The sequence below is a fragment of the Heterodontus francisci genome, chromosome 7 (genome assembly GCF_036365525.1).
Source record: "Heterodontus francisci isolate sHetFra1 chromosome 7, sHetFra1.hap1, whole genome shotgun sequence".
In the NCBI taxonomy this organism is placed as follows: domain Eukaryota; kingdom Metazoa; phylum Chordata; class Chondrichthyes; order Heterodontiformes; family Heterodontidae; genus Heterodontus; species Heterodontus francisci.
Window position 1 is genome coordinate 78,673,713 of NC_090377.1, and position 23,949 is coordinate 78,697,661.

The 23,949-nt window shown below is 41.0% G+C and overlaps 1 protein-coding gene across 2 annotated transcripts in view; it reads left to right on the forward strand.

Moving 5' to 3' along the window:
* Positions 1-23,949, forward strand: part of agps (alkylglycerone phosphate synthase) — a 177,617-nt gene that overhangs the window by 60,483 nt on the left and 93,185 nt on the right. For both annotated transcript variants that reach the window (XM_068035498.1, XM_068035497.1), the window contains exon 7: positions 5,914-5,993. In XM_068035498.1, the coding sequence (XP_067891599.1) occupies positions 5,914-5,993 (80 nt within the window). The remainder of the gene's footprint in view (positions 1-5,913; positions 5,994-23,949) is intronic.

Below are 23,949 nucleotides of genomic sequence, written 5' to 3' on the forward strand. Positions count from 1 at the left end.
AGGAAACATTATGACATGATTAGGAGGAGGTTGATAGGATGGTTATTGCCAGGGCTTGATTTGTCTTTTTTTTTGTGTGGATAGGTTCTACTGGGCAGTTTTCCCATTGCTGTGTAGATGTCAGCATCATAACTGCACTGTAAACCTTGGCTAGGGGCCAGGCAAGCTCTGATACACAGGTTGTCACTAGTCAGGATACTATCAGGATCTATGGTTTTTGCTGTGTAGAGTGTACTTTGCTTCTTAATGTTACATTGGGTGTAATGTATTAGCTGGATGCCAGCATCCATGATGAGGCTTGGGAAGAGACTGAATATGATCATTCACTTAACTCTTTTGGCTGAAAATGCTGAAACACAAGCTTTGTTTCTTGCACTCGTGCGACACTTTGTAATGGTTGAAGATGGGGATTTTCATTGAGCTTACTGCTTTCATAAGTTGGCTGTGCACTACCATTTTCATCTAGATTTGGTAAGGCTTCACTTTGTGTTGATGCATTTGGTTTTGGGGCCACTTGGCTCTGTATCACCTATTGATCATGTACGTAATCCTATGTTGTAACTTCATTAGATTAGTATCTTATTTTAAGGTATGCCTGGTTCTGCTCCTGATATGCCTTTCTAAACTTTACTATTGAACCAAGCTTGATCTCCTGGCTTGCTAGATCTGGGGAAGTGAGGGATGTCAAGCCAGGAGTTAACAGGTTGTGATGGCACACAATTCTGGTGCTGCTAATGCTACCCCCGTGCTCATTGGTTGCTCAGTTTTGGGTTGTAAGGCCTGTTACTTAGTGTGGTAGTGCCACACTACTTGAGGGAGCATGACCTCACTCTAGAAATTATACTTCTAAAGGACTATGTGGTGATCACTTCCACCAGTGTATTTGAGGACCGAGCAAAGCATGTGATTCCCAATTGTTGATTTCCTCACTATCAGATACAGGCCCTGTCTAGTACTTGTGGCATTTAGAGCATGACTTGCTCAGTCATTGGTGGTGGTACCAAGCCACTCTTGTGGTGGACGTTGAAGTTCCCACCCAGAGTACATTTTATGCCTTGCATTTGTCAGTGCTTCCAAGTGGTGTTTAACAGGAGGATCAGTCTGTTATGAGAGTCAAGTCGTAATCGGCAAAATTCCTTGGCATTGTTTAATCTGAAATCATGGGATCCAGCATCAGTGTTAAGGACCCTTTACGCCTAACCCAACTATATAGCTTGATGCCTGTACCACTGGTCGTCTGTCTTCATGGTAGAACATGACCAAACCCAGGGGTAGTGATGGGTGAATTTGTGATGTCGGCTGAAATTCAGTAAAGCAGTCCACTTGATCAGCACTCTTACCACTGAACTCGATATCCACTGGCAGACTAGTTGCCATGTTTACTATCCACGAGCTCATCAAGTGCACAATGCATCAAGTTTATTTCCTCCTCTGCTACTGAGGAGGATAAAAGCAACGAAGATCATGAGAGTGCCAGCACTTGAGTTTACTTCCAAATCTCACCATATTGACTTGGACATATTTTGTCGCTCCTTCATCATTGGGTCAAAATCCTAGAATTACCTACTTTAATACCATTATGGAAGTCCTATCACAAGAACTCCAACTGTTCAAGGAGGGCCACTGCCATCTCCTGGGCTAGTAGGGGTAGTTAATAAATGTAACCTTGCTAGAAGAGGAATAAAAGCTATGAAAATTCAAATCTGGCTAATACATATTCATGTAAATGTATCAATCCAATTCAAATTTCCCATTGACCCACATAACATGTAAGTTATAGCCCAGGCATAAACTCAAAAGAATGTTTTGTGTGTGTATTTTGAGCTTCGGCTGAATGAGATAATCTTTTCTTCTTACCTATACTTGCATGAATAATAAATCGGCCATAAAATCAATTTCTTACTTCCAAATTGTAATGTTTTGTGTAAATAATGTGAAGTAAATGCTAAATTAGTGAACCTACGTTTTAAGTTAAAAGATTGGCTCTAACTGTATTTACTTGCAATTGCTAGTTTCTCAACCTTTGCTTAACTTTATGACTGGGTAACACTGCAATAAATAGTAAGTATGGTCTATGGAGAGATTTATGGTCACACCTGGAGTTCTGGGCTCCAATAACAAGGTATAGAAACAGGAGCTTTGCTTTCCTGCTACTTAATCTGAAAGGAAACTTAAGCATGCACCAGTGAGCTACAAAAATCTGTATTGAAAGGTAGCTTGTTTAGAAGTCAGCAAATAAAGAATAGCTGTGCCTGCTAGTATGCAGTTAGTTATTTTGGGAAATGCTAATAAAATGAGTCAACAGATTTCAGAAAAAATGTGGGTTATAACTTTTTCTTTAGTGAATGAGTTCAGTCTGTTCATTTGGATCAGTAAACTGCTGCTGTTGCAGTTTTTTCAGTGACTTTATTTCTGTCACATAGACCGAGTCTAACAGCACAGCCCATAAGGCTATATCAAAAGTTGGTATCAGTTGAGTTTTCAGCGATAAACCAACAAAAAAGGTGAAGTTTATGCAAGCTTGTAGAGAATACAGCATTTAAACAAATTTGAGAATTTGCATTTTTTAAAGTTTTGGCAGGTTCTCTATCAACACTAAAACATGGAACCACTTGGTGTTAAGCAGCGGGAACATGTTTGATTTGGCTGGGACTCCCTGTTTCTTGAATAAGGCCATGAAATCTTCTCTGAAAAACAGTATCTCCAACACTGCAGCACTGCTTTAGCACTTCGCTGAAATGTCACCTGCGATTATGTACTTCAGTCACTAGATTGGGGCTTTGAACCATGACCCTCTACTCTGAAGTGAGGGAGTTACCATTGAGCCAATGCTGACACCTAATATAAACCAGGAAAGTTCCATGTTCAGTCTCTGATCAGTGCAAAGGTAGTTGATTTACCCAGGTTAATGTTTTAGGCAGGATAAAATAATCAGCTAACGTTTGCAATTTAAATCACTGACCATATGTAAATGTGGCTATCAGTTGGGGGCAGGATTGATTTTGACTGTTGTCCCTTTGAATGAATAGCCTGCCTAAGCTGACATGAAGAATGATCCCATGGTTATATTGGAAGCTGACTTCTAATCAAAGCTTCTTGGAATTGTGTATTATTGAGGAAGTGATCCCTTTAGGAGGGGTGAAGAACAAATTGTTGGAAAAAGAAGGGAAATGCATATTCTTTCAATAAATAACGTTTACATTTTTTGTTTGAAGTACATCTAACATTTACCTTCCTAATTTTTAAAAGCGCAATTAAAAATGCTGTCCTCAAATGTATTCAAAATCTATACTCTTGTTTCGTGTCTCTGCTGGACACTGAAGTAACCAGCCTGCCTCCTGTAGGCAATTTAGAATCTTATTTTCATTAACTCTTTGAAGTTGTTGACTCTTCTGGTTTTATAATGCAGTTCTGGTTGATTTAGTTGTGTAGCAGTATGTTTCGTACCCACGAATCATCGTGGGTGGCAGTGGTAAAATTGAATCTGTGTTTTGAAAACTGTTTTGGCTGCCTGTGAAATGGTTGCAGTGCTGATTTTGTCTTCATTTGCCTCCATCATCTTCAACTTATTTGATAGGACTGGAATCCTAACATTCTGTAGCAGTTGTACTGATGCACATGATGTGGACACTGCCACTGATTATTATTACACATTGTTTTGTAACACACAGTTGCACATTATGTTCACTACTTTAGATTTAAAGAAGTATAATAGTTTGCTTGAATGACTTGGCAGCAGAAGTGGCAGAATACTTGTCTCTCAACCAGATATGTTAGGATTTGAGTTCAAAGCTACTTAACAGTCAAACTTAGTACTTCTAAGAATTTATTTTTTCTTTGTTGATCGTTTGTGTATTAGCATAGTGATGTGCAGGGAACTGGGGAATTGGTGAAAAAATAGCTTGCCTGCTACAAGAACTTTAGCTAATCACTGAATGGATACCCAAATATAAAGGTGCATATAGGAATAAGTTGACCAATGTGGAAAAAAATTACATTTATAAAAAAAAAATTTAAAGATATTTATGCTGCCAATTGTGTTGGTTGTTTCCAGATTGCTAACAGTTTTCTTGCCTCAGTAATTGAAGTAAATATTTTATTCTTTTGAAGTTTGTAGGTCATGTTTTGCACTGCTTGAGCTTGAAAGAGCACAAAGCAACGCTGTCATTTGCCTTTTACTCAGCACGAAGAGTTGGTTAAAGCCTTAGCTGCATCAAATCTGACATTCCACACTCTTGGGTGCACGAATATCTAGGATTATCCCAGTATCAGATTACAATTACACAGCAAACTAATTTCTTCCAGAATTCCATTAATGTATCCCTTTCATCTCAGTTGGGGCAATAGAAACATTGCACTGTTCTTTAGCATTCCTGGATTAAGCAGGGAGGAAATTGATCACTGTTCTCATTCCTGCTTCATGCCCAGTGACTTCTGCTGAAAGTGTGCCTGTATAGACATCAGAATAGGACTCTTCTGTAATGCCCTTTCTGACATCATAGTGACTGTTTTGGTCAGATACTAGAGCGGTCCATAAAACCATACCACAGCACAATAAACACTTGTTTTGATCAGCTGGATGTCTGACATGAATGGAAATACATCACTATGTTCAAGGAGCTCCAAGCTAACAGAAATTCATATATAAACAGAGTTTTTCTTCACCTGGTATGGAATACACACACTCTTCCAGTAGGGAAATTAAGTTAGGCACTAGTTGGTAAGAGTCTAGACTCAAGAACTCCTAAATATGTGCAAGGGGTCCTGCTGATATTTAACCAGCCAAAATTATGCAGTTTAACATGCTACTGAAATCATTGTAAATAGATAACCTACATTTTGGACATTGGCTTGCTGAGTTCTCTGGGGCAGATTGAAAATAATCTCCCTTTTATAATGGAACCAAACTTTTTTTTTTTTTTGGTATAATGTTCCTCTATTTCTTCTGGGGTCATACCTTCTCTGTGGAGGAGGGCAGATAAATATTCTGGAGATTTTCTCTTTGTTGTACCACCTCCAAGTAAAATGGGTTGGGGGAGCGTGGTGGTGGTGGAATAACAAACCTATGTTGCATGTATAGAGCTGCATGTTGAGTTGCTGAAACCTTTTTCCTCCTTTTTGGAAATGTTGGGGTCGAAATTTATCTTGGGTGTTAGTGCAAAGCACCCATTATATGCCTGGCCCAATATTCGGGAGCTGAATATTGAGTGGGGCCTATAGCAGGCGGCCAAAGCAATGCCACTGGTTTTTTGCTAATTGCCAAGATGAATTTCTACTCCAGTATCTCTGCTTTAGGAAACTACTGCCACATGGCATAAAGATTTCTCAGCAGCGGTTTGCATATATAAAACTTAAACATATGATGGCACATGCTGTAAAACTAGTTATTTTTGTGCTAATTTTTTATGGGACTGCTGACTTTGCAAATACAGGAAGTTAAATTTGTTCCTCCTTTTTGGAAAACTGTTGGTGGTTGTTCAGTGTTACTGCATAGAGATGAACAACTTGAGATTGACTGCCACTGGTACATATTGGTGCTGTAATGTGATGCCCTTCTCTATTGCCTGCTACCAACTATTGCTGTGTACAAATAGTCCGAGTTTAATCTTATAGTTGTAATATTATCCTTTAAGCTAAATATTAAAAATTTTTGATATAAATTGGAAAAATCAGTTTTGTAGTGATGTCTTTTATTAAACCTTGAATAACACCAGTACTTTGCATGTATCAGAAGGAATTCAACTTGCAGTTCTGTCCACGCTTTCCTAATGTTATCACAGTCTGAATGGCAATCCGTGTCCTGCTGAGCACATCTGCGCTGAGTTGTCTGGAGACCATCAGTGTTAAGTGTTTGTAAAACAAAGAAAAGCAAAACCACTATAAAATCAGTCATTTAATTTCCTTTACTTGCAGGAGGGACAAGTGTTTCCGATGCTCTGGAGTGTCCCACAGATGAAAAACGAACCATACTTTCTTTGGATACTTCACAGATGGTATGTAATAAAGTTTTTGGGAAAAGACTCCTGATGGCAATAAAAGTAAAATTTTAATTTAAACCTTTCCAAGTCCAACCCTCTGTCATGCTTATTCTAACCAAACCATCCATAAGGAGCTTTGTACCTTTTACATGCACCTAAGAGCATATCTTGTGTTCCATTTGAAGTGATTACAGGTACTCCATTGATGAAGCTTGACTTTTATATTGGATTATGCTGGTAGTTAGAGTTTAACTGGTTTGTCTTATTTTTATGCTGTTTGTAGAGCAGATCATCCTTCCACTTATAATTTTTAACAAAATGCATACCTTTGTGAAAACATGGGTGTTTGCTGAGAGTACAAAAACAAAAAATCTGCTTTTATATAGTGTAAGAAATTGAATATTAGTAGACTGTTTAGTTTATTCATAAATTATCCTTGTATATTGATCAAAAAGTGAGCCATCTGGTGTTCATTGTTTGCAGGATGCATCCCATAAAGAAAGACAGAGTTGCATTTATATCCCACCTTTCATGACCACTGGATGTCCTAAAGCACTTTACAGCCAATGAAGTACTTGTGAAGTGTAGTCACTGTTGTAACATGGGAATGTGGCAGCCAGTTTGCACGCAGAAAGCTCCCACAAGAAGTGTATGACAATGGCTGGATAATCTGTTTTTGTGATGTTGATTTAAGGGATAAATATTGGCTTGGACATCGGGGATAACTTCCCTATTCCTCTTTGAAATAATGCTATGGGATTTTTTCATACACCTGAGGGCAGACGGGGCCTCGGTTTAATATCTCATCCAAAAGGCAGCATGTCCAACAGTGCGCCATTCCCTCTATACTGCATTGGCGTGTCAGCCTAGATTGTTGCGCTCAAGTACTAGAGTGGGACTTGAACCAACAAATGTCTGAAGCAAAGGCGAGAGTGCTACCAACTGAACCACAGCTGACATAGTATCATAAATTCTAGCATATTACGCTTGCAGTAATTTTGGTGAAGGATTTGATTTATGTGTTGAAACAAAATTGAGTAAAGTGAGGTTTGTTGGATAAAATGGGAGATGCTGCTTTGTTTTTTTTATTAAAAGCCTTTGAATGGGGACTAATTAGCAAACATGTTATAGCTGCAGTACACATACTGGCCCTGAATAGGACATTAGTAATGCAAAGTTATTGCATTAAGCTAGTCTTGTTTCCATTATGTCAGATTTTGCAAGCTTACATGCGTATATTAAACTAATGTCACCTATTTTACATTGCTGAATTTTTAATCTGTAGTAGCAAAAGTCAAAGTTTGATCTTCACCTTAAGATGGGAAAACCTCCTTGACCAGATTGATGAGAGATCATAAAAGGGTTATGGTAGTTGAACATGCTTTTCTTAAATCGTCTTTCAGAAATGCTTAAACTGCTCCCAGAACTCTGAATGCTGTCACTTTTACATTCCAGCCCATAAATCATCTTTGAAAAAAATCCAGAATGTGATGTGGTTTGGTGAACATCTTCCAAAGTTAATTAAACAAGCTGAAATGTACTGCAGGGTCACATGTACTCAGATTGCATTAAAGATAACAAACATTTCACAAAATTCTCTAACTTTTTTTCAAACCATGCTTGAATTTTTAAACTTGAATTTTAGCAGAATGTAATCCACTTGAGCGGGAAGTCACTTCTATTGGAAAATTTTGAGTGCTAAATTTTATTATTTTATAAATGGAAAAATTACCCCAAATTTCGATCTTGAGAGAAGTTCTGCCATTACTTTCTGATTTTCTTACAAAGTGACTGGATTGTTAAATAAAAGTCATCCAATGTGAATTTCCAGTGTGCCCCCAGAGTTTGGATCTCCAGCAGAACTAAAGTTGAGAAATCCGAGTCATGATTCATGCCATTGGAATTCTTTTATGTTTGACGTGAAATGAAACAGATCCTACACCCGGTGAAGTGAGGTGTTCAATATCTGGATATTACCATCTTCCTCCAAACATTTTCATTACTGGTTCAGCAGTCAGATTAATTTCGGCAATTACACGGTCTGTCAACCTCCGGAAGTTAATGTTTCAAATGGTCCTAGCCAGAAGCAGCATTCTTTCAACTTGATTTCTGACCAAATCTACAGAGATAAATAAAGACTGTTTATCCAGACACAGTTTTCCAGTTGAACGTACTGGGCAGCCAGTTAGGAGTATAGGGCATCACTGCCATTGAAACTGTAGGATTCTCTCAACGATGCAGTCTATTTAAAATCTTAAAATATAAAATGCAGAAATATATCTATTTTTGTCAATCTTCAGAAGAAAATACAATGTTCTATTTTGTGTTTTTTGAGGCGATGTATTAGATGAACTATCAAATGTTTTAATGTCTCAAACTTTGAGAACATTGCTATTAGGTTGCAGCTCTGAACATTTTTTTATTTGACTATTGTTAATTATAATCCCAGTTGCAATCAATCAGCACATTATCCATATTGCTGCTGCTGGATTAGTAGGATATGGGGCTGCACCTATGATTCCATATGTGAGTTGTCACCACCAGCAATTCTGTTTGAGGTACTTAATGGAGATCCGAGCATTCTCCATAGTAATGAAGGGTTTATAAGACACGTCATTCCATGTGACTTGAATTTCTTTTGTTTTACACATCTATTGGTTGACAGTTGAAATATATGGGAACGAGTCCTCTTTGGTAAGTAGTGCACTGGTTGGTGTGCCCTAAGAAAGTCAAGTTAGCTCAGCATCCCGTTTTACTTGATAACCCTTACACAATAAGAATTTTTGTTCAGAACGTTTTCCAAATGCAAATGATATCATTGTGCAAGCTGGTAAATGAGTTAGCTTTTTTTGTTTATCACAGGTAGACAGATATAATGATTTTGAAGGATGTGCAGCCGGAATTTGTGTATTGCAATATTTAAATGATTTCATGTTATGTTTTTTTAAAACAAATATCATTCCAATGTAAGACTTTCCCTTTTTACAATATGCTCTTTTCAGTTCCAGTGTAGATTTCTCTGTGCCTAGTTCTGTAACAGCTAGAACTTTTCAATGCTTACATGTTGAAGGAAACAGTTTTTTTTCCAAGCAACTCACACTTGAGCTTGGAATCTAGTACATTTTGACTAGTTTGAATTTTGTTTCTTCCATTTGTCACTTGCTGTGTTTAGTCTTGCTTTCTAGATCTATTACCTGTAAAGTAACCTTTTTCTGGTTACTTGAGAACAACCATTGCTTCTCATGCCTACTGGCTCATGACCTCATTGTCTGAATTCTTAGTGAGCTTCTAGGAAAAGTCTAAATTAGCCTTTGTCTTCAGTTTCTTGTGCTTTGCACTTTTTGGAGGTAGTTATTTCACTAAATATTCCATGACATTTCCATTCATTTGTTCTGTTCTATGCTTGTGCACATGACTGGAACCTTTCTAAATACTAAACTTCTGCACTTGGACAGGGAAAGTACAAAACCTTTTTTAGATCACATTCTTTAACCAGTGACACATTTATGATGGTGCTGGAATTGCAACATGAGCAAGGGATAATGTCTTTCAAGAATATGGATGCATCAGCAGCTTGACTCTATTCTGCTCGTCCATATATCAATCACTCACTGATATTGCTTTTAGGTTTTATTTAAATTAACACATCTGGAAGTGGACCAAAAGACCTTTGATCCTTGTGATTGCTTGTGTCAGCTCCAGAGGGCATTAGGGGTCTTTGGTCTGGTGGGTGAAAGTGCTGCGATCAGACAGGGTGGTGGAGTCATGAGTACTGACAGACCTCAACAGGGTCTGGGATCTGGCAGCAGCAACAGAAAGGTACGCTTTGGGAGCAAAGGAGACTGCTTGTTTTTGATTTAGGTAGGGTGGAAAAGTTAACACTACCAATATAGTGGTAGCTATTTAAATAAATCAGCACGTTCAGCTGAACAGATTGCCTATAATAACTGCTATCAGAATGATGTCCTGCAAATGAGCTTAATCCATAATTAATGTGTGACACATGCTAGACTTCATTATGTGAATAGATGCACTTAAAAAAAAAAATCAAATCATTTGTGTCCTGTGGATCTCTCAAATGAAAATAAACAGAGACCCAAAGTTCTGCATGTGCAGAAGTAGGTAGGTTTTGTATTTTCTCAAAACACAGGAAAAGCACTTTGTATTTACATATATTTTTAATTTGGTAAATACTGTTCATTGTGTCAACATAAATCACATCTGAAGAGATAGAAAGAATTAAGTGGCTTAAAGTGCCTTTGAGTGAGGAACAGTGGCCTGCTAATCTCAAAGTACTTTCAAAATAAAATTGGTTATGTTTAAACTACCAAATTCTTAGACAATCATGGAAGAGTCAAAGACATGCAGTCAGCAACTGATAAACTGGCTGTTTATTCTGATGGGTGCATCCTCGTCCACTGCAGTGAGCCTGTACCAGCTCAAGTCTATAGGCAAGGACGAAAATAAAAGGGGCAACCTCCTTTAACGTTTTTATGAAGTCACTGGTCCAGAATTTTCATGAGTGGAGCATCTCCTGACATGCTGTTGGACTTTTTCCCTTGTCCTTGAGCTCAGATTTTTTTCTGCTGCAAATTGCTGGAAGTGCAAGCCGATTATGGCTTGGCAATGTCCAAGACTGGTGAATGACTGGACTAAAACCTATTTCCTTTTAATCAATGAGATTTAAGGATTGTGAAAGAAATAGAGCAATGAGAGAGGAGGAAACTGGGTGAACTGACCAAGTCGGGGACAGGAAGAGAAATAAGGAGTGGGGAAAAAAAATTGGATGAAAATACACAACAAAAAGGCACTAAGAAAATTAATGAAAATAAAAATCTCTTTTTAACTACCTTCAGGAATGAGTCTGCAGTTTGTTGCCTTTCTGGGTGGAGAGTTTGAGTGGCTTGGGTCTCGGCCCTAACTTTCTGTGGCGAGTTTAATTTGTAATGAATATGCAAATGCAGTAATTTCTCAACTCATGGGGAGGGTGATGGTCAGCTGCTGTTTTTTTTCCCACAGTCTGTGGAGATTCATATCTCGAGGTATCTCCATCACTGTAAATTGCTTTATGATTTACATATAAATAACGGTGTGCATGTTAAAAATGCTGTTATTTTGCCAGCAAATTCTGACCCAGTGTGTCGTAATGCCGGAGGCACCATTGTGTGACTGTTTTCATAGCACAAAAGTTTAAACATTCATGAAACTTGCATTAGTTATTTACCTGCAGAATGATGGTGAACAACAAAGTTACACCAATGACCAAAAATAAATATGGAGAATGCTGTTGGATGATGTATGTACGAACATACGTATTCGGAGCAGGCCACTCGGCCCTTCGAGCCTGCTCCGCCATTCAATAAGTTCATGGCTGAACTGATTACTTCACATTTCCACCTACCCCCGATAACCTTCCACGCCCTTGCTTATCAAGAATCTATCTACCACTGCCTTAAAAATATTCAAAGACTCTGCTGCCACCGCCTTTTGAGGAAGAGAATTCCAAAGACCCATGGCCCTCCGAAAAAAAATTTCTCCTCATCCGCCTTAAATGGGCGACCCCTTATTTTTAAGCAGTAATTCCTAGTTCTAGATTCTCCCACAAAGGGGAAACATCCTTTCCACATCCACCCTGTCAAGACCCCTCAGGATCTTATGTTTCAATCAAGTCGCCTCTTACTCTTCTAAATTCCAGCAGATACAAGCCTAGCCTTTCCAGTCTTTCCTCGGAAGACAGTCCGTCCATTCCAGGTATTCGTCTAGTAAACCTTCTCTGTACTGCCTCCAACACATTTACATCCTTCCTTAAATAAGGAGACCAGTACTGTACACAGTACTCCAGATGTGGTCTCGCCAATGTCCTGTATAGCTGAAGCATAACCTCCCTACTTTTGTATTCAATTCCCCTCGCGATACACAATAACATTCTATTAGCTTTCCTAATTGCGTGCTGTACTTGCATCTAACCTTTTGTGATTCATGCACGAGGACACCCAGATTCCTCTGCATTTCAGCGCTCTGCAATCTCTCTTTATTTAGATAATATGCTTTTTTATTCTTCCTGCCAAAATGGACAATTTCCCACTTTCCCACATTATACTCCATTTGCCAGGTCTTTGCCCACTCACTTAACCTATCTCTGTCCCTTTGTAGCTCCTTTATGTCCTCTTCACAAGTTACTTTCCTACCTATCTTTGTGTGTCATCAGCAAATTTAGCAACCATACCTTCGGTCCCTTCATCTAAGTCATTGATATAAATTGTAAAAAGTTGAAGCCCCAGCACAGAGCCCTGTGGCACACCACTTGTTACATCTTGCCAACCAGAAAATTACCCATTTATGTCTACTCTTTCCTGTCAGCTAGCCAATCTTCTATCCATGCCAATATGTTACCCCCTACAGCATGAGCTTTTATTTTCTGCAATAAACTTTGTTGTGGCACCTTATCAAATGCCTTCTGGAAATATAAGTACAATGCATCCACTTGTTACCCTTTATCCTTTTTGGCCTCCTTATCTCGAGAGACAATGGATACGCGCCTGGAGGTGGTCAGTGGTTTGTGAAGCAGCGCCTGGAGTGGCTATAAAGGCCAATTCTGGAGTGACAGGCTCTTCCACAGGTGCTGCAGAGAAATTTGTTTGTTGGGGCTGTTGCACAGTTGGCTCTCCCCTTGCGCCTCTGTCTTTTTTCCTGCCAACTACTAAGTCTCTTCGACTCGCCACAATTTAGCCCTGTCTTTATGGCTGCCCGCCAGCTCTGGCGAATGCTGGCAACTGACTCCCACGACTTGTGATCAATGTCACACGATTTCATGTCGCGTTTGCAGACGTCTTTATAATGGAGACATGGACGGCCGGTGGGTCTGATACCAGTGGCGAGCTCGCTGTACAATGTGTCTTTGGGGATCCTGCCATCTTCCATGCGGCTCACATGGCCAAGCCATCTCAAGCGCCGCTGACTCAGTAGTGTGTATAAGCTGGGGGTGTTGGCCGCTTCAAGGACTTCTGTGTTGGAGATATAGTCCTGCCACCTGTATCCACAGCACATGTAACTCCCTCAAAGAACTCCAATAAACGTGATTTCCCTTTCACAAAACCATGTTGACTCTGCGTGATTACCTTGAATTTTTCTAAATGCCCTGCTATAACGTCTTAATAGCTTCTAACATTTTCCCTAAGACAGATGTTAAGCTAACTGGCTTGTAGTTTCCTGCTTTCTGTCTCCCTCCCTTTTTGAATAAAGGAGTTACATTTGCTATTTTCCAATCTAATTGAAGCTTTCCCAAATCTAGGGAATTTTGGAAAATTAAAACTAACTCATCAACTATCTCACTAGACCCTTTTAAGTCCCTAGGATGAAGTCGTGTCAGGACCTGGGGACTTGTCAGCCCACAGCTTGAACAACTTGTTCAGTACCGCTTCCCTGGTTATTGTAATTTTCTTGAGTGCCTGCCTCCCTCCCTTCTATTTCCTGACTTATAGCTGATACTGGCATGTTTTTTGTATCCTCAATAGTGAAGTCCGATGCAAAATACCTGCTCAATTTATCTGCCAAGTCCTTATTATCCATTATTAATTCCCCATATTCACTTTCTATAGGACCAACGCTCACTTCATTAACGCTTTTTAAAAATATCTATAGAAACTCTTACTATCTGTCTTTATATTTCTAGCTTTCTCTTACTCTAATTTTAACTTCCTTATCAATCTTTTAGTCATTCTTTGCTGTTTTTTATATTCTGTCCAATCTTCTGACATGCCTCCCACCTTTGCATAATTATAGGCTTTTTCTTTTTTGATACTATCTAACTGTTTTAGTTAACCACGGATGGCGGGTCCCACCTGTGGAATTTTTCTTTCTCGTTGAAATGTATCTATTCTGTGTATTCTGAAATATCCACTTAAATGTCTGCCACTGCATCTCTATTGACCTATCACTTAACCTAATTTGCCAGTTCACTTTAGCTAGCCCTGCTGTCGTGCCCTCATAATTAAGTTTAAAATACTAGTCTTGGACCCACTCTTCTCTCTCTCTCTCTCTCTCTCAAACTGAATGTAAAATTCAATCATATTATGATCACTGCTATCTTGGGGCGCCTTAACTATGAGGTCATTAATTAATCTTGTATCGTTGCACAATACCAGGTCTAGTATAGCCTGCTCTCTGGTTGGCTCCAGAACATATTCCAAGAAATTATCCCGAAAACATTCTGTATACTCCTCATCTAGGCCTCCTCTGCCCATCTGATTTTTCCAGTTTATATGTAGGTTAAAAATCCCCCATAATTATCACTGTACCTTTTCTGACACGCTGCCATTATTTCTTTATATCCTGTCCTACAATGTGGTTAATGTTGGGTGGCCTGTACACTAAAGGCCTGCTCGGATTAGCAAATGAAACCCGGCCCAAGTCCTTTGACCTTTTGCTGCACCCGACCCGACCACTGGAATATAATCAACATTATTGAAGAGGTTGTGCTTTACCTTGGAATGAATCGCTCACTGAAGACTAGTGCGGAGTCCAAATGTTTCCCGCCTTGACATCCTGGCTATCACTGTGTCCGACCTGGCCCATGCCCGAATGCAGGACCCGGAAGAGCAACCCGACCTGAACCCGACACATGTCGTCGGGCCAGGTTTGGTTCGGGTCGGGTAGCCATGCTGTACTGTACACCACTCCCACAAGTGACCTCTTGCCTTTGATTTCTCATCTCTACCCAAACTGCTTCTACATCCTGGTCGTCTGAACTTAGATCATCCCTCCCTATTGTGCTAATACCATCATTAATTAACAGAGCTATCCTTCCACTTTTTTTAAGCTTCCTGTCCTTCCTAAATGCCATGTACCCTTCAATATTCAGGTCCCAATCTGTCGATCTGCAGCTATGTCTCTATAATGGCTGTCAGATTGTACTTGATTTCTATTTGCGCTCAGTTCCTCTGTTTTGTTTCGAATGCTATGTGCATTCAGATACAGAGCCTTCAGTTTTGCCCTTTTTATTATTTGTCACCTCTAGCCTTATCTGTTGATTTACTGTTATATTTGTACGCTCTGTCCCTTCCTGTCAGTCTGTTTATCATTTCCCATATTAATACCTTTCTCTCTTGCCTTGTCTCTACTTCTTGATTTACCATATCTTCCCAAATTTGATCCCTTGCCCCCACTATTCAGTTTAAAACCCTCTCTACTTCCCTAGTTATGTGGCTTGCTGGAACACCGGCCCCAGCACAGTTCAGGTATAGACCGTCCCAACGGTACAGCCACCACTTTCCCCAGGACTGGTGCCAGTGCACCACGAACCGGAACCCACTTCTACCACACCAGTCTTTGAGCCATGCATTAATTTCTCTAATTTTATTTGCCTTATGCCAGTTTGCACGTGGCTCAGGTCATAATCCAGAGATTATTACCTTTTGAGGTTCTGCTTAATTTTGTGCCTTGTTCCTCATACTGACTGTAGTTGGTAACTACATGGACCACATTGACTGGATCCTCCCCCTCCGACTAAGTTCCTCTCCAGCCCTGAGCAGAATGCAACACAACTGTGTGGACTCTCGCTCTTTGCTACAGAGAACAGTGTCAATCCCTCTAATTATACTCTCCCCTAGTACCATTACATTCCTTTTTTGTTTCTCGCTCCACTTGAATGGCTTCCTGTACGATGGTGCCATGGTCAGGTTTCTCATCCACCCTGCAGCCCCTGCTATCATCCAAACAAGCAGAAAGTACCTCAAACTTGGTTGGACAATCGCAAAGGCTGAGGCTCCTGCACTCATGCCCTCTGGGTCCCCTTACCTGCCTCAGCTGCAGCCATACTCTCCTGTCCTTGACCACTGACCAAATTAGAAGACCCTATTTTAAGGGGTGTGACCACCTCCTGGTACAAAATGTCCTGGTAACTTCCCCCTCCCTGACGTGTCACAGTGTCTGTAGCTCGGCCTCCAGTTCAATGTTTCTGAGCCAAAGCTCTTTCAACCCTAAACACTTATTGCAGGCGTGTTTGCCCTGGATCACACTGGCATCCAGGAGCTCCCACATGCTGCAGCCGTGACACATCACCTGTCTTGCCATCCTTAATGTGTTTTTAATTAACTATTTTATTATTTTCCTTTTTATATATTAAGCTTACCACTAGTGCCTTTACTATTTTAAACATTAGAATTTGAAGGGACCTTAATCACTTACCAGATACTCCCGAAACAGCGAAGAATGACTAAAAGATTGATGAGGAAGGTAAAATGAAAGTACGAGAGAAAGCTAGCTGGAAATATTAAGACAGATAGTAAGAGTTTCTATAGATATTTAAAAAGAGTCAACAAAGTGAGCGTTGGTCCAATAGAAAATGAGCCTGGAGAATTAATAATGGATAATAAGGAGATGGCAGATGAATTGAACAGATATTTTACATTGGTCTTCACTATTGAGGATACAAGTAACATGCCAGTGTCAGCTATGTCAGGAAATAGAAGGGAGGGAAGAACTCAAGAAAATTACAATAACCAGGAAAGTGGTACTGAATAAATTGTTGGAGCTGTGGGCTGACAAGTTCCTGGGTCCTGATGGACTTCATCCTGGGGTGTTAAAAGAAGGGTCTAGTGAGATAGTTGATGCTTTAGGTTTAATTTTCCAAAATTCCCTAGAGTTGGATAAGGTTCTGTTAGATTTGAAAATAGCGAATGTAACCCCTCTATTCAGAAAGGGAGGGAGACAGAAAGCAGAAAACTACAGGCCAGTTAGTTTAACATCTGTCTTGGGGAAAATGTTAGAAGCTATTACTAAAGACGTTCTAGCAGGGCATTTAGAAAAATTCAAGGTAATCAGGTAGAGTCAACATGGTTTTGTGAAAGGGAAATAGTGTTTAACCAATTTATTGGAGTTCTTTGAGGGAGTTACATGTGCTGTGGATAAAGGGGAACAAGTGGATGTATAGTACTTAGATTTCCAGAAGGCATTTGATAAGGTGCCACATCAAAGCTTATTGCAGAAAATAAAAGCTCATGGTTTAGGGGGTAACATATTGGCATGGATAGAAGATTGGCTCGCTGACAGGAAACTGAGTAGGCATAAATAGGTCATTTTCTGGTTGGCAAGATGTGACAAGTGGTGTGCCACAGGCATCTGTGCTGGGGCCTCAATCTTTTACAATTTATATAAATGACTTGGATGAAGGGACTGAAGGTATGGTTGCTAAATTTGCTGATGACACACACAAAGATAGGTAGGAAGGTAACTTGTGAAGAGGACATAAGGGGGCTACAAAGGGACAGAGATAGGTTAAGTGAGTTGGCAAAGACCTGGCAAATGGAGTATAATGTGGGAAATTGTCCATTTTGGCAGGAAGAATAAAAAAGCATTTAATCTAAATGGTGAGAGATTACAGAGTGCTGCGATGCAGAGGGATCTGGGTGTCCTGCATGAATCGCAAAAGGTTAGTATGCAGGTACAGCATGTAATTAGGAAAGCTAATAGAATATTATTGTTTATTGCGAGGGAGATTGAAAACAAAAGTAGAGAGGTTATGATTCAGCTATACAGGGCATTGGTGAGACCACATCTGGAGTACTGTGTACAGTACTGGTCTCCTTATTTAGGGAAGGATGTAAATGCATTGGAGGCAGTACAGAGAAGGTTTACTAGACTAATACCTGGAATGGGTGGGCTGTCTTACGATTGGACAGGCTAGGCTTGTATCTGCTGGAATTTAGAGTAAGAGGCGACTTGATTGAAACATATAAGATCCTGAGGGGTCTTGACAGGGTGGATGTGGAAAGGATGTTTCCCCTTGTGGGAGAATCTAGAACTAGGAGTCACTGTTTAAAAATAAGGGCTCGCCCATTTAATAGAGATGAAGAGAAATTTTTTCTCTGAAGTCTTTGGAATTCTCTTCCTCAAAAGGCAGTGGCAGCAGAGTCTTTGAATATTTTTAAGGCAATGGTAGATGGATTCTTGATGAGCAAGGAGGTGAAAGGTTATCGGGGGTAGGTGGAAATGTGGAGTAATTAGTTCAGCCATGAGCTTATTGAATGGTGGAGCAGGTTCGAAGGGCCGAGTGTCGTCGTCCTCCTAATTTGTATGTTCAAATAGGTAGTTTCTTCCAAACCAATCATGCTTGCCTGTGATATTTGATGCTATATTTGATTTAAATTAAAACTTGCCTATATACTCACCCGGCGGCGCTCTGTTTCCCTGCTCTCACTGTTGATTGTGACATCACTCCGATGTCACTTTTCAACCAAAAACCTGCTTATCCCAACCTTAAATGTATTCAACAATGGAGCATCCACAATCCTCTGCGGTAGCGAATTCCAAAGTTTCAAAACCCTCTGACTGAAGTATTTTCTCATCTGTCCTAAATGATCAGCCCCTTTATCCTGGGACTATGCACCAGTGTTTTAGATTCCCTGACCAGCTGAAACAATCTGTCTCCCCTAGCCAGCCCCTTCAGAATCTTGTATGTTTCAGTGAGATCACCTCCCATTCCTCTAAACTCCAGAGAACGTAGACCCAATTTACTCACCCTCTCATCATAGGACAACCCCCTCATCCCAAGGACCAATGTAGTGAACCTTTGCTGTACCGCCTCCTATGTCCTTTCTTAAATGCGGAGACCAAAACTGCACAGTACTGCAGATGTGGTCTCTCAAAACTCTATACAATTGTAGCAAGACTTCATTACTGTACTCTAATCCCCTTGCCATAAAGGCCAACATGCCATTTGCATGCCTAATTTCTTGCTGTACCTGCATGCTAACTTTCTGCATTCCTTACACAAGCACACCCAAGTCTCTTTCAGCAACACTTATAAATTTCACACCTTTTAAGAAATATTCTACTTTCTATTCTTACGACCAAAGTGAATAACTTCACACTTCCCTACATTATACTCCATCTGCCATCTTGTTGCCCACTCAATTAACCTGTCTCCTGCAGCCCCTCTATGTCCTCCTCACAGCTTACCTTTCCACCTACCTTTGTGTTATTAGCAAACTTTGATACATTATTTATTAATCTAGGCCATTAATAAGATTGTAAATAGCTGAGGTACCCGCACTGTTCCTTGCGGCACTCCACTCTTCGCTGCCTGTCAATTTGAAAATGCCCCATTTATGCCCACTCTTTGCTTCCTGTCCGTTACCCAATCCTCTATCCATGCTAACATACTACCCCCAACTCCTAACAGCACTGTGGGTGTACTTAACCCACATGAACTGCAGCGGTTCAAGGTGGCTCACTACCACCTTCTCAAGGGCACTTAGGATTGGGCAATAAATGCTGGCCTAGCCAGTGATGCCCATATCCCATGAATGAATTTTTAAAATTCTAAAAAGCCCTTATCTTGCCTATTAACAGTTTTGTGTGGCACTTTATCAAATGCCTTTTGGAAATCCAATCATAAAACGTCTACTGTAATAAAAGCAAAATGCTGGAAATCCGAAATAAAAACAAGAAATGCTGGAAATACTCAGGTCTGGCAGCATCTGTGCAGAGAGAAGCAGAGTTAACGTTTCAGGTCAGAGACCCTTCTTCAGAACTGACAAATATTAAGAATGTGTAGGGTTTTAAGCAAGTAAGGCAGGAGTGGGCAAGAGATAACAAAGGTGAAGGTGTTGATAGGACAGGGTCACCGAGAATAACTGACAAAGGTGAACGGTATGTTAATGGTGTGCTGAAAGACAAAGCGTTAGTACAGAGTGGGTGTGAATGACTGTAAAGCACAAACATAAAGAAACACATTTTAAAAAACCAAAACAGTAGGTAAGCACAGTGGAAACAAACTGAAAAACATAAAATAACCAAATAAAAAAGGGAAAAGAAAAAAAAACTAAGCATAAAAAGGGGGACCCGTCGTGCTCTGAAATTATTGAACTCGATGTTCAGTCTGGCAGGCTGTAGTGTGCCTAACCGGTAAATGAGATGCTGTTCCTCGAGCTTGCATTGATGTTCATTGGGACACTGCAGCAATCCCAGGACACAGATGTGAGCATGAGAGTGGGGGGTGTTTTGAAATGGCCAGCAACCAGAAGCTTGGGGTCATGCTTACGGACTGAGCGCAGGTGTTCTGCAAAGCGGTCACCCAATCTGCGTTTGGTCTCCCCAATGTAGAGGAGGCCACATTGTGAGCAGCGAATACAGTATACTACATTGAAAGAAGTACAAGTAAATTGCTGCTTCACCTGAAAGGAATGTTTGGGACCTTGGATAGTGAGGAGAGAGGAGGTAAATGGGCAGATATTACACCACCTGCGATTGCAGGGGAAGGTGCTGTGGGATGGGGACGAGGTAGTGGGGGTAATGGAGGAGTGGTCAAGGGTATCACGGAGGGAACGGTCCCTTCGGAATGCTGACAAAGGAAGGGAGGGGAAGATGCGTTTGGTAGTGGCATCACGCTGGATGTGGCGGAGGATGATCCTTTGGATCTGGAGGCTGATGGGGTGGAAAGTGAGGACAAGGGGAACCCTGTCGCAGTTCTGGGAGTGAGGGGAAGGGGTGAGGGTAGAGGTGTGGGAAATGGGCCGGACACGGTTGAGGGCCCTGTCAACCATAGCGGGGGGGAATCCTCGGTTGAGGAAAAAGGAAGACATATCGGAAGCATTGTTGTGGAAGGTAGCATCAGAGTAGATGCGTCAGAGATGGAGAAACTGGGAGAATGGAATGGAGTCCTTACAGGAGGCAGGATGTGAAGTGTAGTCGAGGTAGCTGTGGGAGTCGGTGGGCTTATGAATATTCGTAAACAGTCTATCCCCACAGATGGAGACAGAGAAGTCAAGGAAGGGAAGTGTCGGAGATGGACCATGTGAAGGTGAGCGAAGGGTGGAAATTAGAAGCAAAGTTGATTTTTCTAGTTTGGGGCGGGAACAGGAAACGGCACCGATACAGTCATCAATGTACTGGAAAAAGAGTTGGGGGAGGGGGCCTGAGTAGGACTGGAACAAGGAATGTTCGACATATCCCACAAAAAGACAGGCATAACTGGGCCCCATGTGGGTACCCATAGCAACACCTTTTACTTGAAGGAAGTGAGTGGAGTTGAAGGAGAAGTTGTTCAATGTGAGAACAAGTTCAGCCAGGCAGAGGAGGGTAGTGGTGAATGGGGACTGGTTGGGCCTCTGTTCAAGCAAGAAGCGGAGAGCCCTCAAACTGTCCTGGTGGGGAATGGAGGTGTAGAGAGATTGAACGTCCATAGTGAAGAGGTAGTGGTTAGGGCCAGGAAACTGGAAATTGTCAATGACGTAGGGTGTCAGAAGAGTCATGGATGTAGGCGGGAAGAGATTGGACCAGGGGAGAAAAGATGGAGTCAAGATAGGAAGAAATAAGTTCAGTGGGGCAGGAACAGACTGAAACCGTGGGTCTGCTGGGACAGTCCTGTTTGTGGATTTTGGGAAGGAGGTAGAAGTGGGCTTTCTGGGGTCGCAGGACTATGAGGTTGAAAGTTGTAGAGGGAAGATCTCCAGAGGAGATGAGATCATTGACAATTCTGTGGACAGTAGCTTGATGTTCGGTGGTGGGGTCATTGTCCAGGGGGAGGTAGGAAGAAGTGTCTGAGAGTTGGCGTTAAACTTTTGCAAGGTAGAGGTCGGTAAGCCAGACAACAACAGCACCACTCTTATCTGCAGGTTTGATGACAATGTCGGGGTTAGACCTGCGAGAGCGGAGTGCAGCAAGTTCAGAGGGGGGCAGGTTACAGTGAGTGAGGGGGGGGGGGGGGTGGGCAGAGAAATTGAGACGGCCGATGTCTCACCGACCGTCTTCAATGAAAAGATCAAGAGCGGGTAAGAGGCCAGAGGGGAGGGGTCCAGGTACAGGGGGTATAATTATCATTATAAAACATCTACTGGTTCCGCTTTATCTACCCTACTAGTTAAATCCTCAAAAAACTCTAATAACTTTGTCAAGCAGGATTTCCCTTTAGCAAAATCATGTTGGCTTTTTCTAATCATACAGTGCTTTTCTAAGTGCATTGTTCAGGCTTCCTTAATAATAGATTCCAGCATTTTCCTAACGACTGATAGGCTAACTGGCCTGTAGTTCCTGGTTTTCTCTTTCTCTCCTTTATTGAAAAGCAGTCTAACATTTGCCAACTTCCAATTTGATGGGACCATTCCTGAATCTGAGGAATTTTGGAAAATCATGGCTAGCACATCCACTATCTCTGCAGCTACCTCTTTTTAGAACCCTAGGGAGTAGTCCATCAGATCCCTGGGATTTGTCAGATTTTGGTCCCTTGCATTTCTCCAATACCTTTTCTCTGCTGATACTAATTTCCTTGATTTCCTCACACTTTTTTATCCCCTAGGTTACTGTCTATTTCTGGTTTGAAACTTGTGTCTTCTACCGTGAAGACAAACTCAAAATATTTAGTGTCTGTCTCTGCCATTTCCTCATTCTCATGATAATTTCTCCTGCCTCTGCTTCTTAGGGAGCAATGTTTACTGTAGCCACTCTTCCTTTTACATACTTATGAAAGCCCTTACAATCTGTTTTATATTACTGATTAGATAACTTTTTTCCTTTTTTATCAACTTTTTGGTTACCCTTTGGTTTCTAAAATACTTCCAATCCTCAGACTTGCTACTTTTTTTTTTGCACCATTATAAGCATCAGTTTTAATCAAATACTGTCCTTAACTTCCATGGGTGGGTCTTGCTTGCTGAGATTTTTTTTCAGTGGAATGTACATGAATATTTTGAATTGTTTCATTTACAGCCATACCTTTTAGTCTATTTACCCAATTTACCTTAGCCAGTTCTCCCCTCATACCTACATAATTGGCTTTGTTTAAGTTTAAGATATTTGTTTGTGATTGGAGTATGCCGCTTTCAAACTTAACCAGGAACTCAATGTTATCATCATCATTTCCCAGTGGATCTTTTACTATGACATTACTATTTAACCTTGCTTAATTACACAATACTGGATCTAAGTTAGCTTTATCCCTAGTCGGTTCCACAACATATTGCTCCAAGAAACTGTCCCAAAATCATTCTACAAACTCATGTAGACAACTCTTGCCAATTTCACTGTCCCAGTCTATATGAAGATCAAAGTCCCCCATAATTATTACATTGCCGTTGTTACAAGCTCCAATAATTTCTTCTTTAATGCTCTGTCCAATGGTATAACTACTATTCGGGGCCTATAAACTTACTACCACCAGTGTTTTCTGATTCTTGCTATTCCTAATTTACACCCATACTGATTCTACATTACATTGACATTCAATGACATTACCATCGCTGAATCTCCCACTATCAACATCCTAGGGGCTACCATTGACCAGAAACTGAACTGGAGAGGCCATATAAATACCGTGGCTACAAGAGCAGGTCAGAGGCTAGGAATCCTGAGGCGAGTAACTCACCTCCTGACTCCCCAAAGCTTGTCTACCATCTACAAGGCACAAGTCAGGAGTATGATGGAATACTCTCCACTTGCCTGGATGGGTGCAGCTCCAACAACACTCCAGAAACTCGATACCATCCAGGACAAAGCAGCCCGCTTGATTGGCACCCCATCTACAAACATTCACTCCCTCCACCACTGACGCACAGTGGCAGCAGTGTGTACCATCTACAAGATGCACTGCATCAATGCACCAAGGCTCCTTATACAGCACCTTCCAAACCCGCGACCTCTACCAAATAGAAGGACAAGAGCAGTAGATGCATGGGAACATCACCACCTGCAAGTTCCCCTCCAAGTCACACACCATCCTGATTTGGAACTATATCGCCATTCCTTCACTGTCGCTGGGTCAAAATCCTGGAACTCCCTTCCTAACAGTATTGTGGGTATACCTACCCCAAATGGATTGCAGCGGTTCAAGAAGGCAGCTCACCACCACCTTCTCGAGGGCAATTAGGGTTGGGCAATAAATGTTGGCCTGGCCAGCGACGCCCGCATCCCATGAGTGAATTTAAAAAAAATCTGAGGCCAGATCCTTTATCATTAATGTCCTTATGTCATCCTTTAT